General features: G+C 35.4%; 1 protein-coding gene across 2 annotated transcripts; it reads right to left on the bottom strand.

Annotated features, from left to right (window-relative positions):
- Positions 1 to 6,914: 6,914 nt before the first annotated feature.
- Positions 6,915 to 16,895, bottom strand: LOC108916147 (triokinase/FMN cyclase-like). 2 transcript variants are annotated; one of them, XM_018722351.1, is made up of 5 exons: positions 16,648 to 16,895; positions 15,774 to 16,520; positions 15,498 to 15,704; positions 10,102 to 10,372; positions 6,915 to 7,214 (listed from the first exon to the last, which is right to left on the bottom strand). In XM_018722351.1, the coding sequence occupies exons 1-5, from the start codon at positions 16,865 to 16,867 to the stop codon at positions 6,962 to 6,964; spliced, it is 1,698 nt and encodes a 565-aa protein (XP_018577867.1). In that variant the 5' UTR covers positions 16,868 to 16,895; the 3' UTR covers positions 6,915 to 6,961. The 2 variants fall into 2 exon arrangements, with proteins under 2 accessions (XP_018577867.1, XP_018577868.1); XM_018722352.1 differs by having other exon boundaries at positions 15,774 to 16,560; positions 16,648 to 16,738.
- Positions 16,896 to 17,151: the final 256 nt, after the last annotated feature.

Below are 17,151 nucleotides of genomic sequence, written 5' to 3'. Positions count from 1 at the left end.
TAGCTAAACTTATATTAGTCCGTTTGTGGTTGTGGATAATAATAATGTACATTTTAATTCACGTTTTTGTTTTCTTTTTTTGTTCTCTTTTTACATTGTATTTTGCATGTGTCTGGTTCTTTATACATTATTTTTAAGTGGTTTTTATATTAGCTAACATTTTTCAACTGTATACATGCAATTGGACTGTCCCTTTGTCTGTATGTATGCAGTATAAATAAATAAATAAAAAAGTTACAGGGTGTTAAAATTAAAATTTTGAATTCAAAATTCTTAAAATTTTTAAAAAGTTTTCCAATAATTACTCTGAAAATTAGGATTTGCTGGTTTTCTGTACTATACTTGATTGATAAAAATTGCTCATAACTTATTTCTCACTGTGTGTACGAAAGTTTTAATGGAAACATATTATTCTCTTCTCTATTTTACACAAATAAGATATACGAGTATGTATTTGTGTTATGTCGATAAATTTAACAGTTTTCGATTTATTTACTGTTTTTCCATTTGATGTAAGTTATTTTTCAATACATGGTTTGTACTTATATACTCTTGTCGCATTCCACCCTTCGAGCGAGCTTCAGGATTTCAGAACACTCAGTATATTCCTAGACGTCGTCTTGTACCTACGGATATGACTGAGACCGTTAGATTGGAAAGGAGGCGAAACAGTCAAATTCACCTACCTTTCCAATCTAATCAGAAAAGCCGCCACGGTTACAGATTTAATCGCCGTCGACCGGGCAAATAAAAAAAGCCGCCACGGTATCTTTTTCGACATCGAACTCGATACCGTCCGAGAGCGATTTCCGCGACTCCGCATCCCAGCGTGGACGTCGCCCCATGAAATAACTTCGATCCCTCCGGCGATAGCGCCTCCGACGTCTAAAGATCAATTTCACCGATGTTTCCAATGTCACCCGCATCGCGGCTGATCTCGCCTGGGTCTGCCTTCCCTGCGCTCAGTATCTACTGCAGCGACTATCGCAACCTGCAGACGAACCCCGGCGTGCTTCAGGGCGATATTTGGAAACGACCATTATTTTTACTCATCTTTCCAATTGGTCTAAGGACGCTATCGTCAATAACTCAAAAACTTATTGAGCGATCGGTGTCAAAATTTAATGCAGGACTCTCAAGTCGCTGGCATTATCCCCCTAAAATTTCGTCCGAATCGGATGAGCCAAAACACCGTTATACGGGGAAACGTGGATTTTACGTTTTCCACGTTTTTAGCCGTTCCGCTCATTCGATCTCGGCCGAACCTCAAAACCACACTAGAGTATTCCTAGGTGGTTATCATGTCCAAATTCGAGCCGAATCATGCCACTACTAACGGCCAGCTAATCCATAATAGGATTCCACGTTTTCCTAGCTGCCGCCGGAAATGTCCGCGCGATCTCGGCCGAACCCTCCAACCACGGTACTACTTCGTGCCGTGCATCACCGATCCACTTCTGAACCAGATCCATCCAGTAACAAGACCTCCATAAGCCCTTTTACGAAGACGGGAAAATTTTCACCACACTTTCCAATTTTCCCGCCTTTGGGCCGAAAGGACCGTCTTCCGAAGGTCCCACCGCTCTGGCGGTTGGATGCGATGATCGGTAGCCTAAACCGAGACCGCGGGTATAGTTTTTTTAAAATGGGAGAAAACTCCAAAATCCCGGATGCCGACATCAACTATCCGGAGAGGCCAGAGGGGAACGATATCCGACGTCGACGACGGGTGCTTTTTGGTGGAGATTTTGGCGGACGATTCTCGAGCGTTCCGCCAAAAGAATGGAGATCCGAGGAAAGCGATCGAACGTCGACTTCCGGCATCTGTAGTTCTTTAGTGGAAGTACATAGCGCGCGAATGAGCGACACAGAGCATATTTGAAATAAATTGTATCTATGGTAAAAGAGCACTTGTTGTCCGTTTACTGCTTAATAAATCTTTTAGCATACCTTCCACGGTTTGTTGTACAATATCCTGACAAAAAACTCGAGACATTTTGGAGCTCACAGGCTCGCTTCACGAGATCCCGTCTGCTTACCTTCGAAGTACTTTACGAGGTAAGTTATAGTGCTTGGAAACCACTACCCGCTTCACGAGACATACCGCCCGAGGTAGCCCAACCTGAGGTGATGACCCTGTCCAATAGCCCACTGCATCGAAACAGCGGTAAACTCCAGGCTCCTTTTGAGACCTGCGGTACCGTCCAAGACTGAGCATCTCCGACGAAGACCCTGTTCGATAGCCCCCTGCATCGAAACAGCTGTAAACTCCAGGCTCCTTTTGAAACCTGTCATACCGTCCGAGGCTGACCACCTCCGACGAAGACCCTGTCTCCGACTGTGCCGGCTCCATCGAGAGACCCGCACCTCGGAACAGCGGTACACATAGGCTCCAACGAGTCCTATCAAAACAGACTTCTACGAGTACCGCAAATCCGAGGCAACTTTCCTCGTCAAATCTCTAGGGGGTCACTCGTCGAGGCAACCTTCCTCGTCAAACCCCTACGAGACATTATCTTTGCGACCTACGAGTCCAAAGCTATAGTACGCACGTCATTATGGCGGCGTACTCGAAATTTAAAGAAGTCGTCCTTGCTTCTCAGGGCTCCCTCGAGAGACCCACATTTAAGTAGAATCAGTGTTTCTACCAGAATTTCAGAGCAAAAGAGCTTGCTCTGACATTGTCGTACGGGGTAAGATGTATCTCTGCGACGCAATATCCAGTGCTACAAGGATTGGTGCCCTCGGAGGTACAACTAACAAATCAGATCATGATTCTGTGATCAAGACTGAGCTGGACGAGGCCTCGTCCCCATCCGGAGAGACCAGCGGTCACACGGACTGCCCTCACACCTGTTTGCCGGCGAAAGATCTCCCGACACTCCGGGTGAAAGAGGAAATGGCCTTATTCCCCAATGCTATCTCGATGCTCCGTGAACAGTCTGAGAGACCGAACGTGGTAGCTCGTGGAAGTACGCGGCACGGCGCAGCCACAGCACCGTACGCGCGGAGGTCCGCTGCTACGCGAGTTATCGATACCGCCTAGACCACCCCGCATGACGCACTTACGGAGGCGAGTAGCCCACAAGAGTTGCCACGAAGTGGGTCAACCACAAATACTCGGGACAAGGTTATACCTACGTACCAACTGGTAGGGTCCGGGGAATCCCATGAGCCCAACCACGGTTCGCGGTCCTGCCCCGAATTCGGCCTACTTCCGATTTCGGGTCTCTCGGAACGTGGAGCCGTTGGCAGGGACGATCCAGTACAAGCAGCATTTCTACGAAATGGTACCCAGCGGGAGCAATACGCATCTCGTTCGGGTGCCATCCCATACGAAAACCCCTTAGCCGACTATGTCGTAGGTGACGTGACGCGCTCTTTTCACCTAAGCAATTCTGGTACATCACCCGTCCGCTCTCATGATTTTCCCCGAACTTTTGATTACCGCCTAAGTGGTCCCTATTTAGAAAGTCTAACCCGACACGGCGCTCGACGTGGGGCTCGAACATCGTCGTTGAGATCTCCCCCACGAGCTCGTGCCCTAGACACCACGTCTGTAGGCCATATCCACCACATGCCACAGTCATTTGAGAATCTAGCACGACCTGGCGTCCAAAGTGGAGCTCGAAGCTCAGTTTCGATATCTCCGCCGCGAGCTCAGGTTACCGAATCACACCAAAATTCACATTTATTAGGCACTTCCGGTCAGAATTCACGACATGGCGCCCAACGTGGGGCTCGATTTGAACTTCCGATGTTTCCTCTGCGGACCCATGTCGATGAGACCAATCAAAACGATAATAGATTACGACACCTTGCAAGAAGTTTAAATATGTACGCTGGTTTTATTAGAATACACATTTAAAAAAAAATTATCACGATTTCTATAAATATGTTCAAATTTACAATTTACAGTACCTACAGAGTTAATTTATTAAGAAATAAAATAATTGTTATTGTCATGTAAACATTGTAAACTACAGTTAATGATTATATTATTATTAATAACATAAATTAATTACATTCAGTATTCAGTTGGCTACATTAAATTCTCAACATGGCCCCTGTTTACATTAATACACATTCTTATTTGTTTGATAAACGATTTCTTCATTTCTTATTAAATTGCTAGTATTTAAAATTTCTTACCACAGCTCATGCCATGTGATTATAGGGTAATTGTATACATTTGATTTTAAAATACCCCAAATACAGAAATCCATTGGATTTAAATCTGGACTCTGTGCGGGCCATATGGAAACATGCTGGCAAGACCTATCCACCATTGGACAAATTGCGTATTAAAATAGTTTCGCACGCGTGTACAGAAAAATAGGCGTGATCATCGTCTTGTATACCTAAAGAACATATTCTGTCTCACATTTAATGGTAAATCATCAAGAAGTTCTAGAAAATCATGTTGTAAGAAATGTAAGTACGAACGGCCATTCAGATTGATTATGTAGCTATTCAACAGGACATATGGGCTGTATTTGTTTTACCACTTGGTTAGTTCAGTTTGGTCAAGTTGACCAAATTAGAAGTGACCGCGCCATTATTCTATGGCTAGAAATTGGCCTCAATGATTTGGGATCGAGGGGGATTATCCCTCTTTATCCTGCCTCATCTCGTGTAGGCCTGGACAGCCTTCGTAGGTGGGCCCCATCCGTCGTCTACCCCGACCGCAAATGCGGCCGGTGTAGGCGCTTTGTGGGACCTCCTTTTGTCCTGGCTGGGCCCAGCCGGCTAGGGCCCTTTCTTCTGCCGCTCTTCTTGCTTCGCCGGCTCGTCTGTGTAAACCCCGGGGGTAGTGTCATGTTTATGTGTGGTATGGTTGGGTAGGGTAGTGCGGCTATGCAGCCTGGGATGCGCTTTGCTAAGGTGGCCCTTAGGCTAGCGCGGGAGGGGAGGGGTAAGGAGGGTATGGGGGGTGTGTATGTGTGTGTGTGTCGTTGTCTTCGTTTCTTGATCCTGGCTGTCTCTGAAACAGAAAAGGTTAGCGGGCAGGGGGGGGGGTCATTGGGGTGGTCACCCAGGGTCAAAAAGTTGGTGTCTAGGTCTTTGAAGTGACCGTGATTTGAACAAACTCTAGGTTAAACAAAGCATACATCTACTCCATTTTAAATTTTGACATTTGACGTTTGTTCAATTTCAGTTTAATTAGGTTGTAATTGTCAGTCATACTGTGCCCAACATATTTACAATCAACATATCTTCTTCGGATGAATCCATATCCATAATCAACGGCTTATTTTTGTTATTTAGATTTATGATTATTATTATTTGTAGGTTATGTTTTGTTCAGTTATCTTGTTCACTTACTAACCACGATATTAGGCTGGGTTAAATCGGAAAGGGGGGAACTGATTTTGGTCATATTTTGGTTTGTTCACTTGTTTAAAAAAAACTAACTTGGTCAGAACTGTACTGGAAATGGATTAACCAAAGTGACCAAGTGTGTAAAACAAGTACAGCTATGATTTCCAAGAATAGCACACCAAATGTCTATTTTAAATTCATGTTGAAAAGGACGTTTTCTTAATGTAGGCGAGTTTTATTTTCCCTTAAAAAGTTGTGATTTTACTATGATTTGTTTCCAAATAACCAAATCTTACTATGGTAGTTTTTAAGTACCTAACTATAAAAACTTTTATCTTGAAAAATAAATTGCATCCAATGGAAAAACAGTAAATAAATCAAATGCGGTTAAATTTATCGACATAAAACAAGTATATCTTATTTGTGTAAAATAGACAAGAGAATAATATTTTTCCATTAAAACTTTCGTACACACACTGAGAAAAAAGTTATGACCAATTTTTATCAACCAAGACTACATGCATTTTGTAGCGACCTCTAGCGTCTAAAGCACAGTTAAGTCCAGATTCGTTTTCCTGGACCCAGAAACCCCCGAATTCAAATTTTCAAAGTAATTCTTTGAAAACTTTCTAAAAATTTTAAGAATTTTTAATTCAAAATTTTAACACCCTGTAACTTTTTTATTTATTTATTTATACTGCATACATACAGACAAAGGGACAGTCCAATTACATGTATACAGTTGAAAAATGTTAACTATTATAAAAACCACTTAAAAATAATGTATAAACAGCCAGACACATGCAAAATACAATGTAAAAAGAGAACAAAAAAAGAAAACAAAAACGTGAATTAAAATGTACATTATTATTATCCACAACCACAAACGGACTAATATAAGTTTAGCTATATCGCACTATTTTGATATAAGGAATCTGCCCATGCTGTGTGTGTCCCATTAATTTCAGGACATCTTTTAATATCTCATCATCTTTTAATTTTAATTTATTATAGGCACCTTCTATTAATCATTCATATTACAATTGCGAAAGGGATAAATAAGAGGGATATTTTGTTTACTAATATTATTACAACATGGCATTTTGAAACGGAACAAAACGAAATTTACCATCAATATAATAAAATTGGTTGAGGACATAAATAATTAAAATATGTTGTCGGCCAAATGAACATATAGAAATTATTTTCTACATATTATATACAATTATAATTTTTTACCTTTAGCAGAAAACTTTTTTAGGGACACCTATGAGTCATAAAATTTTAGTGCCACTCGTTTTTTTACATGTTCAACTGACTTCGAAAAGACTATACACAGATAGACGGTATCATATTCACTTTAATGAAATGACATCCAATAGCAGCACCTTGTAAATAAAGACCGATTACAATTGGAATTTTAAAAAATTCTATGAAAATTTGAGAAACTCTCCATTATTTGCAGGTCTTGCCTTTAGACATACATGGTAACACATGGTAAAATACAATAATTTTATTAGGTACCGACATAAAAAATATATAGGTGTAGGGTGTAAAATCAATAAACACTTGTCATTTGTTGATAACTATTTTTTATTATTTACATATGTACAAGAAGATTTCATTTTTTTACAGAGTGTTATTCTATAGGACATCTTAATTTCACGCCTTCATATGCGGCTCTCATCCAGATTCCTACTGCGTGAGCACCAGAATCGGGATATTTCTGTTTAAATTTTTTTGTCTTCTGTGCAATTTCTTCAGCTGCTATCACACCCTTACCAAAAGCATCAATGTAATTTTGACCAGCTTCTAATTCTTCTCGAACTGTTGCAGCACAAATAAAAATCGGATCATACATTGTTCCGTCACCAAATTCTATGTTACCATATCTGAAAGGAAAAAAAAATAGGTATTAAAAAATTTTACCTATCTTTACAATATTTAACAATTGTGAATAACTTAAAGGAACGTCATATTTACAAAAATATACAGGGTGTTCCTAAATAAGTGTCGCAACGGAAAACTGTTAACTTCCTCTACACGGTGTCAAAACTTTTTTTCAGATTTTTGCCGATATCTTAGGAATAGTTTGAACTACAGGACTGAGCTTTTGTACACACATTACCACTATTAATAGCTACTTGTTGCAAATGTTGTTAAATTTAGTTAAAATTGTTAATTATTAGATACTATCTATCTTTTGAATTACAAAAGATTTTCGAAACGTTAGCAAAATGTTTGTTTTTGTTCATAAAAAGTCATTTTTCTTGAAACCGGTTGATTTTAGAGCAATGAACCAAGAGAACTCTTTTTGTGTAAAATTCATTGGCGCTTCAGAATTTGCTGTCAAATGTCAATTTTTCCAGTGGCGTAAAAGTTAGGGGGGAAAACCCTTACGATACCTTAAAATCTCCACCACTAGCATGTTCAATGAATTCGAGAAGGATGCGAAAAAGTAGTTATTAATAGTGGTAATGCGTGTACAAAAACTCAGTCCTGTAGTTCAAACGGTTCCTAAGATATTGGCAAAAAATTTAAAATAAATGAAAGTTTTGACACCGTGTATCTCGAAAACGAAACCCCAGAGAGAAAAATGGAAGAGGAAAAGAATGTTTCTTTTTTCAAGACAGTGTTCCGTTGCGACACATATTTAGGAACACCCTGTATACAGGGTGTTTGGAAAAGTTGGTACAAAATTTAAGGAGGTGAAAGTAGAGCCAAAAATAGTAAAAAAAAGTTGCTTTAAACATTGGTCCTCCGGAGCACCGTTAGTGAGATATGGCCCTCCAAAGGAGTCTTATCATTTGGATATTTTTAAAATAACATTCTTTCTGATTAAAATAATGGAATGAAAATTGTAGGTAATAATCATACCACAAGGGTCTTTAACTATCATAAGTTTCATCAAAATCGGTTATAAATAAGGATAGTTTTCTAACTACCCTTAACAAAAATTTTTCGAATTTTTTTATTCCTTTGAATTATGAAGCAAATAATATTATTTTTTAATGAATTAGACTTTTATGTTCCTATTTTTATTTTCGAATTCTGCGTAGATTAGTCAGAAATAATTATTTTTTAAATAATGTATGGCTCAGAACAGCAACTTTTTTAACATTTTCACGGTGACAGCTTCATTGTAATGATACTAATGATTGTCACTTTCGCGTGCTATCATTTAAATTCTTACGTTTCTTAGTTGTGATCTTTGTGCTTGACTTTGACCTTCATTCGATTTTTCCACAACCGTGAACCATCATGCTTTTACTAACCGTGAATATGCTGATATGCATTCTATTTAAGGTTTCTGTAATGGAAATAGTCTGAAGGCTCAAAAGGAGTATCAGCAACGATTCCCTGATAGAAGGCAACCTTCTGCAAAATTGTTTGGAAAAATTCATGCAAGCACGATGGAATCAGGAGGCCTAATTCCAAGATATCGTGAATTTGGCCGTCCAAGGAGGTGTAAGCATGATTTAGACAAAGTAAAAAAATTGAGTGAAATGCAAAGTCAAGAACAAAGATCACAACTAAGAAGATAAATCATTACATTATATTAATCATTAGTATCATTACAATTAAACTGTCACCATGAAAGATGCCTACTGTGTGAAAATGTTAAAAAAAGTTACTGTTCTGTCATACATTATTTAAAAAATAATTATTTCTGACTAAACTACACAGAATTCGAAAAAAAAAGTAGACATTTTTTCTTCAAAAAAGTCAAATTCATTAAAAAATATTATTTGCTTGATAATTCAAAGAAACAAAAAAAATTCGAAAAATTTCTGTTAAGGGAAGTTAGAAAACTATGCTTATTTATAACCGATTTTGATGAAACTTATGACAGTCAAAGGCCCTTATGGTATGATTATTACCTACAATTTTCATTCCATTATCTTATGTGTCCCCGGCAGTTTTACGCAATAAGGACAACGGATTCGTACTCAGCACACAAAAACTAATCAATAAAATCGTATTGCACACTTTCCCCGGAGAACCCAAAAAAATAAATGCATTAAGAAATAATCCCCTCTTAGAGGTTATGTAAATATATCCCTTAGGAATGTCAACCCCAATACACCCCCAAAAAAAGGGAGTTTTCCTGTGTTCCCGCCATTTGTGGCCGATAAGAATGACGGATTCATATTCAGCACCCCAAAATTAGTAAAAAAAAAGCATTGCACACTTTGCCCCGGATGGGCAGAAAATGCCCATTTTTTAACAATGTTCTTTATAAAATATGTATATAACTACAGAGAAAATTTAATTTCGCAAATGCCTATTTGTATCCATCACTCAACTATGAAATAAAATTTTTGCTCATATGTATAACCCTTACTAAGAACCCAGAATCAAGTCATTTTTGTTTTTATTGTTGTTTTCTTTGGAAATGTTTTAATCATGAAAGTTCTGTGTATGAGCATAGAAACTGCCCCTTAATAAATGGTATGGGATACTTCATTTTTATTATCAAAAATGACCATTTTAATTTTCACCAGCTGCCACTGTGATTGTCTACTATCTGTACTGAGTATTTCCTGAAATAAGTTTTTTTCAAGGAAACAATTTTCAATAAATGGACTAAATGGACTAATGGAATAATAATGAACTAAACGTACAAAAAAAATTTCCCAGAAAAAAAAACAAACAATTTTTAAATTGATATAAATGCACTATTTTAAAAAATTGAACTACAAAAAAAAAGCAGGGCAGATCTTGATATAGAAAGACAAGCAGTATAAAAGATAAAATTGTATAAATTATCTATAATACCTTTTTAGAGCCCTAGTTGCTACTTCTAGTGCCTTCAGCCACATGAAGGGAGTAACTTCATCATTTTCACAAAAACCTCCAAAACAATTACCAGCTGCTTCGAATAATATACTATAAATACAACCAGCAGTGCCTCCAACGGTAGCTTCCAGTATTTTACTCAGGGATTCAAAAAAAGTGAAAGGATAATTTGTGATAAGTTTATCGTCTCTTATCCGCTTCAATAAAACTTTAGCGGTATTTTTCAATCTTGTTCCAGCATCACCGTCACCTGCAAAAAAATATTTTATAGAGGGTAGATTAAGTGAAAATAAATATAGATGTCAATAACTTAAGTATTTCTTTGAAACATTGTCTAAAATAAAAAAAACATTTTTCCAATATCCCCAGATATTTTACTAAATGTAAGAGAAAGGATCTGTTAATTTTTTTTAAAGTCCGTAAATTTTTGATACATTCACATACTGTATTTTTTCATTAAAAACGCATTAATTAATCTTTGTTTAAGTGGCAAAATTACTCAATTTTTATTATACAATTTTTAATTTTTATCTTTTTTTAAGTATTTAACTTACTGAATTCCGAATCTATAAAAATGTAAAAATAGTATAGATTTTTCAATTTCATCTCAAACATTTACTATGACATTAGAATATTTGAAAGCTCAATAAAACTTTATAAAAAAATATGTAATTAATTTGAAATGATAAAATATCTAAAATACAACTACATATTTTATTTTAGTATATTTTTTTAAATTATTAAAATGATGTCTGTATTTATTTACTTATTCTTTAAAACAATAAACTACCTACTTTTATTAAAAGCATATAAAATTAAAGGTAGTAAAATTGTTACAAAATTCCATATAAAACGTAATGCTCAATAAAATAATTAATAATAATTGTTTAAAACACATATTTAAAATAAAGTCCAACCTGAATGATAAATAATTATTATTTTAGACAAAAACTGCAAACTTTAGGAAAAATAAGCTTTTTTAGTAAAGTATATGGGGATATTGAAGAAATGTACATTTTTTAACTTAAATGTAACTGTCACTCATCCATCGGAATGAAACTTGGCACATCGATAGAATTCTAAAAAATATTGAACCTGCATTTTTTTTTATTTTCTCGGAATTCGCTTTCAAGGGGGTAGAAACCACCCCTAGAAGACGGTAAGAGCGAAAATCTCCATAAATGAAATAAATATTATAATGAATATGTAAAATAGTGGATATCAGTTGGTCTAATGATATCGTGTTTTTTTTCCCGATCAGTGAGAGGCAAGGGGACTCACGCTAATCAAGCACCCTGAGTGTGAGAAGCGAGAGTTAATCAAGCACCCGAATAGGAGAGGCAAGGGGACCCACGATAATCAAGCACACCGTACATGAGGGTGGGGGGTTGGGTTAGGTGGAGGGTTGGTGAAGGCAAGAAAGTCCTGTTGGTTTAGATGGGTGGGGTGGAGTTAAGATGGAAAGGTTTATTTTGTTTAGTTGGGTGACTCTCTAATCTAGGGTGGGGTGTTTGATGTTGGGGTAAAGGAATGGATTAGTTTAGGAGAGGGGTATGCTTGGAGCGAGGCTTGGAGTAGGAGGGTTAGTTGATTTGGGTGGATAGAGTGAGTTTGATTGATAATTATGTATTTTTTTTATTTTATTTATGGAGATTTATGGAAATTTTCGCTCTTACCGTCTTCTAGGGATGGTTTCTACCCCTTGAAAGCGAATTACGAGAAAATAAAAAATACTGGTTCAATATTTTTTAGAATGCACGATGTTCCAAGTTTTATTCCGATCAGTGAGGGACGGTTGGGCAGTGTTACTTGTTAGACATATTGCATAATATTAGTTTTAATAGTCTCATATCGACATTTTCTCTTCTTTAACTTGGTGTACTAATTGTAACATTGTCCTGTACTCCAAAGAAAAATATTTCTTCCATTTTATTTTAAAACTAAATCATTTTCAATTTATTATTATTATTATTATTATTATTATTAATAATTAATATTATTAATATTAATGTCTGATATTTTTGACANATTATTATTATTATTAATATTATTATTAATATTAATATTAATATACTTAATTATTAATTTAATACTGTTTACATATACATATACATTTTCCATTAATCCGAACTTTCCAGTACTCCGGCACTCCTAGGTTTTTAATGGTGCCGGATTAGTGAGATTGTACTGTATTTACAAAAACATAATAAATTGAAAGAAACCTTTTTTCTTGTTTAAAATACAGTTCAATCAAATGCACTGACCGAAAGTCTCAATACCTCCTCCCCTGGTTAATATAATTGTATACAATTCCTTTTACTTCAATTTAATTAAATCATCAGGCTAATTTTCGTTAATCTATACAGGCTGTTACAAATTCGCTTCTCACTACAGGGATCTCGGAAACGGTAAGAGGTAAGAAGTAGCTTAAATGGGGGCAAAGTTGCGTAATCAGAGGACCAACATTATGCCTCTAAAAAATTAAGGCTAACATGATTAGTTTTCAAAATATTTGAAAAAAACGAAATTTTGGAAATCCGTTTTTGTTTCAATTCAGCTTTGTTTGACGTGATATTGAAAAAGGAAGAACACTTTCTCATGGCCACTTTTTGCCCTCTATCGAATGGTATAATCAATTTTTATATGTTTCGTCATCAGCAGCATCATCAACTTCATTTTTTTAAATATGACCCTAGAAATTTTATTACATTTTTTGCAAGCCTTCATGATCCCCAATACTGTTACAGTACTGCTTCAGCACGAACCAGATTCAGACGTTTTGTCTCGAAAAATTCATCTTCAATGTATTCGTTGCAAATTTATCTAAATTTTTTTTCAGATTTCCTTGTTTATTGAATTTTCGTACACTGTAAGTGTTGTTAGACCCTGTGAAATCCATCTAGTTATTTAAACTATTACCACCCCACATTAAAATAAAAAATTGTTACAGTTTTATTCCTGCGTCGATAGTTATTTCTAGGCTTCTCGAGTGGTCAAAATTCAAACAAATTCTGATCTATATTTTTTCAGGACATTCATCTGACATGCTCTTTCACAGTTGCGGTTACGTATAATCTTGATCCCCTGATAACGCAACTTTGCCCCCATTTAAGCTAGTTTGTATCTCTTACCGTTTTCGAGATCCCTGTATAGTGAGAAGTGAATTTGTAACAGCCTGTATATGTAGGTCAAATGTTTTTAGAAATATTTGTTTAGAATATTTTCAAAATTTTCAACTGAATTTCAAAAACTAGACCATTTAATATATACATTTCATAGTAACTTTTTCCTTACAATAATCTAAAGAATCAACCCCTTCATTACTAGAAAGTATTAACGAGAACCCTGTATAAAAATCAATATTTTATTTGAACTATAGTTAGCAAGATAAAATCTGTTACACCTTGTATAATAATGATAAGTAAATATACACGGTGTCGCGCTTAAATGTGATACAAGCCTGTACCTTCTTTGTTTTTTGAGCGATTTCAAATTTTTTTTTTTAGAATGTAGGATAAAAAAACTATCTAACTGTAATGCTGCTGTTTTTATTAATGCAATTCACGGCCAACTAGGACGTGTTTTTTTTTGACATCAAAACAGCTAATTGGTATTAGCAATTTTTTTTCCAAAAAACAGATTACGTATTCTCATTCAGCATTCCTTAAAATGTCTTATCACCAACCGGTGTGAACTTAGCAGCTAACAAATTCCAGCAGCCAATTAATTTTCATGAGAAGTTGGCAGCCAATTTTTGGCAGCCACTATTTAAAAGAGTTTACACACAATATTTACTTTTATAATTAAAATATTATCATTCGGCACACAATTCTACTCGTGACAAAATTCCCTAAAACAACTTGGAAAGATATGGAACTCAAATACGAGTTATTACATTTCTTTTGTATAATAAGTAAATCATAAATTTATTTTTTTCACTATGTCACAAAAAGAGTTAAACAATGAAACTTGGCCCAGTCATTCTCATTGACAGTATAAACAAGTAGCCGGAGTGCCAATTCCTTGCGAGCCATCTAAGGGGTAGCAACCTACCCCAATAAGTAACTCATAAATTAATTTTTTTCACCATGTTACAAAAAGAGTTAAAGAATGAGATTTGGCCCAATTATTCTCATTGACAGTATAAACAAGTAGCCGGAGTGCCAATTCCTTGCGAGTCGTCTAAGGAGTAGCAACCTACCCCAATATGTAATTCTTAAATTTATTTTTTTCACTATGTCACAATGAGAGTTAAAGAATGAAACTTAGCTCAGTCGTTCTATTTGATAGTATAAACAAGTAGCCAATTGCTTGCCAGCGGTCTAAAGAGTAGCAACATACCCCAATAAGTAAATCATAAATTAATTTTTTTCACCATGTTACAAAAAGAGTTAAAGAATGAGATTTGGCCCAATTATTCTCATTGACAGTATAAACAAGTAGCCGGAGTGCCAATTCCTTGCGAGTCGTCTAAGGAGTAGCAACCTACCCCAATATGTAATTCTTAAATTTATTTTTTTCACTATGTCACAATGAGAGTTAAAGAATGAAACTTAGCTCAGTCGTTCTATTTGATAGTATAAACAAGTAGCCAATTGCTTGCCAGCGGTCTAAAGAGTAGCAACATACCCCAATAAGTAAATCATAAATTCATTTTTTTCACCATGTTACAAAAAAAGTTAAAGAATGAGACTTGGCATAGTTATTCTCATTGACAGTATAAACAAGTAGCCAGAGCGCCAATTCCTTGCGAGTCGTCTAAGGGGTAGCAACCTACCCCAATATGTAATTCTTAAATTTATTTATTTCACTATGTCACAAAAAGAGTTAAAGAATGAAACTTGGCCCAGTCATTCTCATTGACAGTCTAAGGGGTAGCAACCTACCCCAATAAGTAACTCATAAATTAATTTTTTTCACCATGTTACAAAAAGAGTTAAAGAATGAGATTTGGCCCAATTATTCTCATTGACAGTATAAACAAGTAGCCGGAGCGCCAATTCCTTGCGAGTCGTCTAAGGGGTAGCAACCTACCCCAATATGTAATTCTTAAATTTATTTTTTTCACTATGTCACAAAGAGTTAAAGAATGAAACTTGGCCCAGTCATTCTCATTGACAGTATAAACAAGTAGCCGGAGCGCCAATTCCTTGCGAGCCGTCTAAGGTAAGTAATAAAAATTTTTGAAATCGTCCAAAAAATAAAGAAGTTACAGGCTTGTATCATATTTAAGCGCGACACCCTGATGTTCTTAATTGGCAGTACTTTAAATCGATGTTGTAAATGAATAATTTACTACAAGAAAGCAGTTAAGAAACTGTTATTATTATTATTATTATTATTATTATTACTATTTGTAATAAAATTTTACTCACATATTTCGGAGTCGACAATATTCAATTGTCGCTCACAAGATATTAAAGCATCACAGGCAAACTGGGTACTTAATAGCAGTACATTTGCAACTCGATCAGGTAATTTGGGTCCTCGGACAGGAGGGGTTAATCTATCTTTTCTTTTTAAATTTCCACTAAACGGGGATTCCAAAGTTAAAAAAGAATATTGGTATACATTTTTCCATCCTGCAATGTAGAATAACACAATATAGTAATTAAATACTTTATGCACTGATCTTCAAAGAAAGAAATTACCTGCAACAGAGCATGGCTCATCAAGAGAAGTTAAAACGTCCTGATTGAAAACTTTTAATATCGTCACTGACAATTTCATTTTTTGAGTGCATTTCATAAAATTCCCACAGTAAAATCGTACTACAGTAATTTCTAAAGGCTGAAGAATATTAAGCAACTCTTTCAAAAAAATATATTCCTCTGTTTTACCAAAACCCCCACAGTTATTCAATAAAACAATAATTTTTTCTTGAGGTTTTATGCAAAATTTTTCTTCGTCTTGCTCAGATTCAATATTTTCAGAATATATGTCATCTACAATCTTTTGGCAAATATCTCTACGTATATCAGTTACTTTTTTCGTATTTTGTTCTGTAATCCAAATATTTGTACTCGATTTACTTTTCTCAAAATCCAATGAAATAATCTCAAAGCTTATGATATTTTTAACAACTTGTTCACAAAAATAAAATATGTCATTTAAAGATTTTTCCTTTACAGAAAGGCTTCCCGCTATTTTATATACTAAGATAACACCACTCAATCCACTTCTGCATACTTTTGGTAATCTTTTATCAAAATTGTCACTGACTGCTAATAATTTTACAGATATATTGTCATTTAACGCTCTCTCCGCAGCTAAGCCAAAATTTAATAAGTCACCAGTATTTGCTGGGACTATTATTAATACACCATTTGCATTGTTCAAACTTAACTCTCTAATTGTACGTAAAATCACTTTAGAAGGAGGTGCCATAAATCCTTCACCTAAATAAAATATCGTGTTTAATTATGTTACAGATGTTCCCTTAAAAAGTAACAAAAACATGATGTCATTTACAGATAATAATATTAAAAAAGCAGATTTTAAATACATATTTTTTCAATTTATTACCCTGTATAGTAGCTGTTAACATAGCTTTTCCAACATATTCTCCGAAAAAGTTAGAGCCACCTGATATAATTTTGACAAAGTCATTTTTTAAATAATCTTTTTGAACTAGTACATTTCCAAAATCAAATAAAGTTATTTCTTGATTCGCACATGTTAAACCAATTAAACTATTTGATATGGCGTATGAACAATCTTTTTTGTCTATAATTTCACAGTCCATATTTTAGTAACCTAAAAATTAAAATCAAATGATAATTAGAGCAAAATTTAAATAAGTAAATAACAGTGAAGTTAGGCAATATAAAGCTATAAGGGCGCATTCAAGTGCCAATGAAAATGAACCGTTAAACTAAGCACGGAATTTATACGTATCACTAGGAAAATGCAGAGATCATAGAAATACAGCACCGCGCCATTATTCCATGGCTAGAAATTGGCCTCAATGATTTGGGATCGAGGGGGATTATCCCTCTTTATCCTGCCTCATCTCGTGTAGGCCTGGAC

Source organism: Anoplophora glabripennis, unplaced genomic scaffold, assembly GCF_000390285.2.
Source record: "Anoplophora glabripennis isolate ALB-LARVAE unplaced genomic scaffold, Agla_2.0 scaffold2138, whole genome shotgun sequence".
NCBI classification, from domain to species: Eukaryota; Metazoa; Arthropoda; class Insecta; order Coleoptera; family Cerambycidae; genus Anoplophora; species Anoplophora glabripennis.
Note: the sequence above shows the minus strand (reverse complement) of the source record. Positions and strands in the feature narration are given on the sequence as shown.

Coding starts and splice junctions, on each gene's coding strand:
- LOC108916147 (XM_018722351.1), bottom strand. CDS start 16,867: ATGGACTGTGAAATTATAGACAAAAAAGATTGTTCATACGCCATATCA. Junction 15,705..15,773: donor TGAGCCATGCTCTGTTGCAG/GTAATTTCTTTC, acceptor TCTACATTGCAG/GATGGAAAAATGTATACCAA. Junction 7,215..10,101: donor GCAACTAGGGCTCTAAAAAG/GTATTATAGATA, acceptor TTTTCCTTTCAG/ATATGGTAACATAGAATTTG.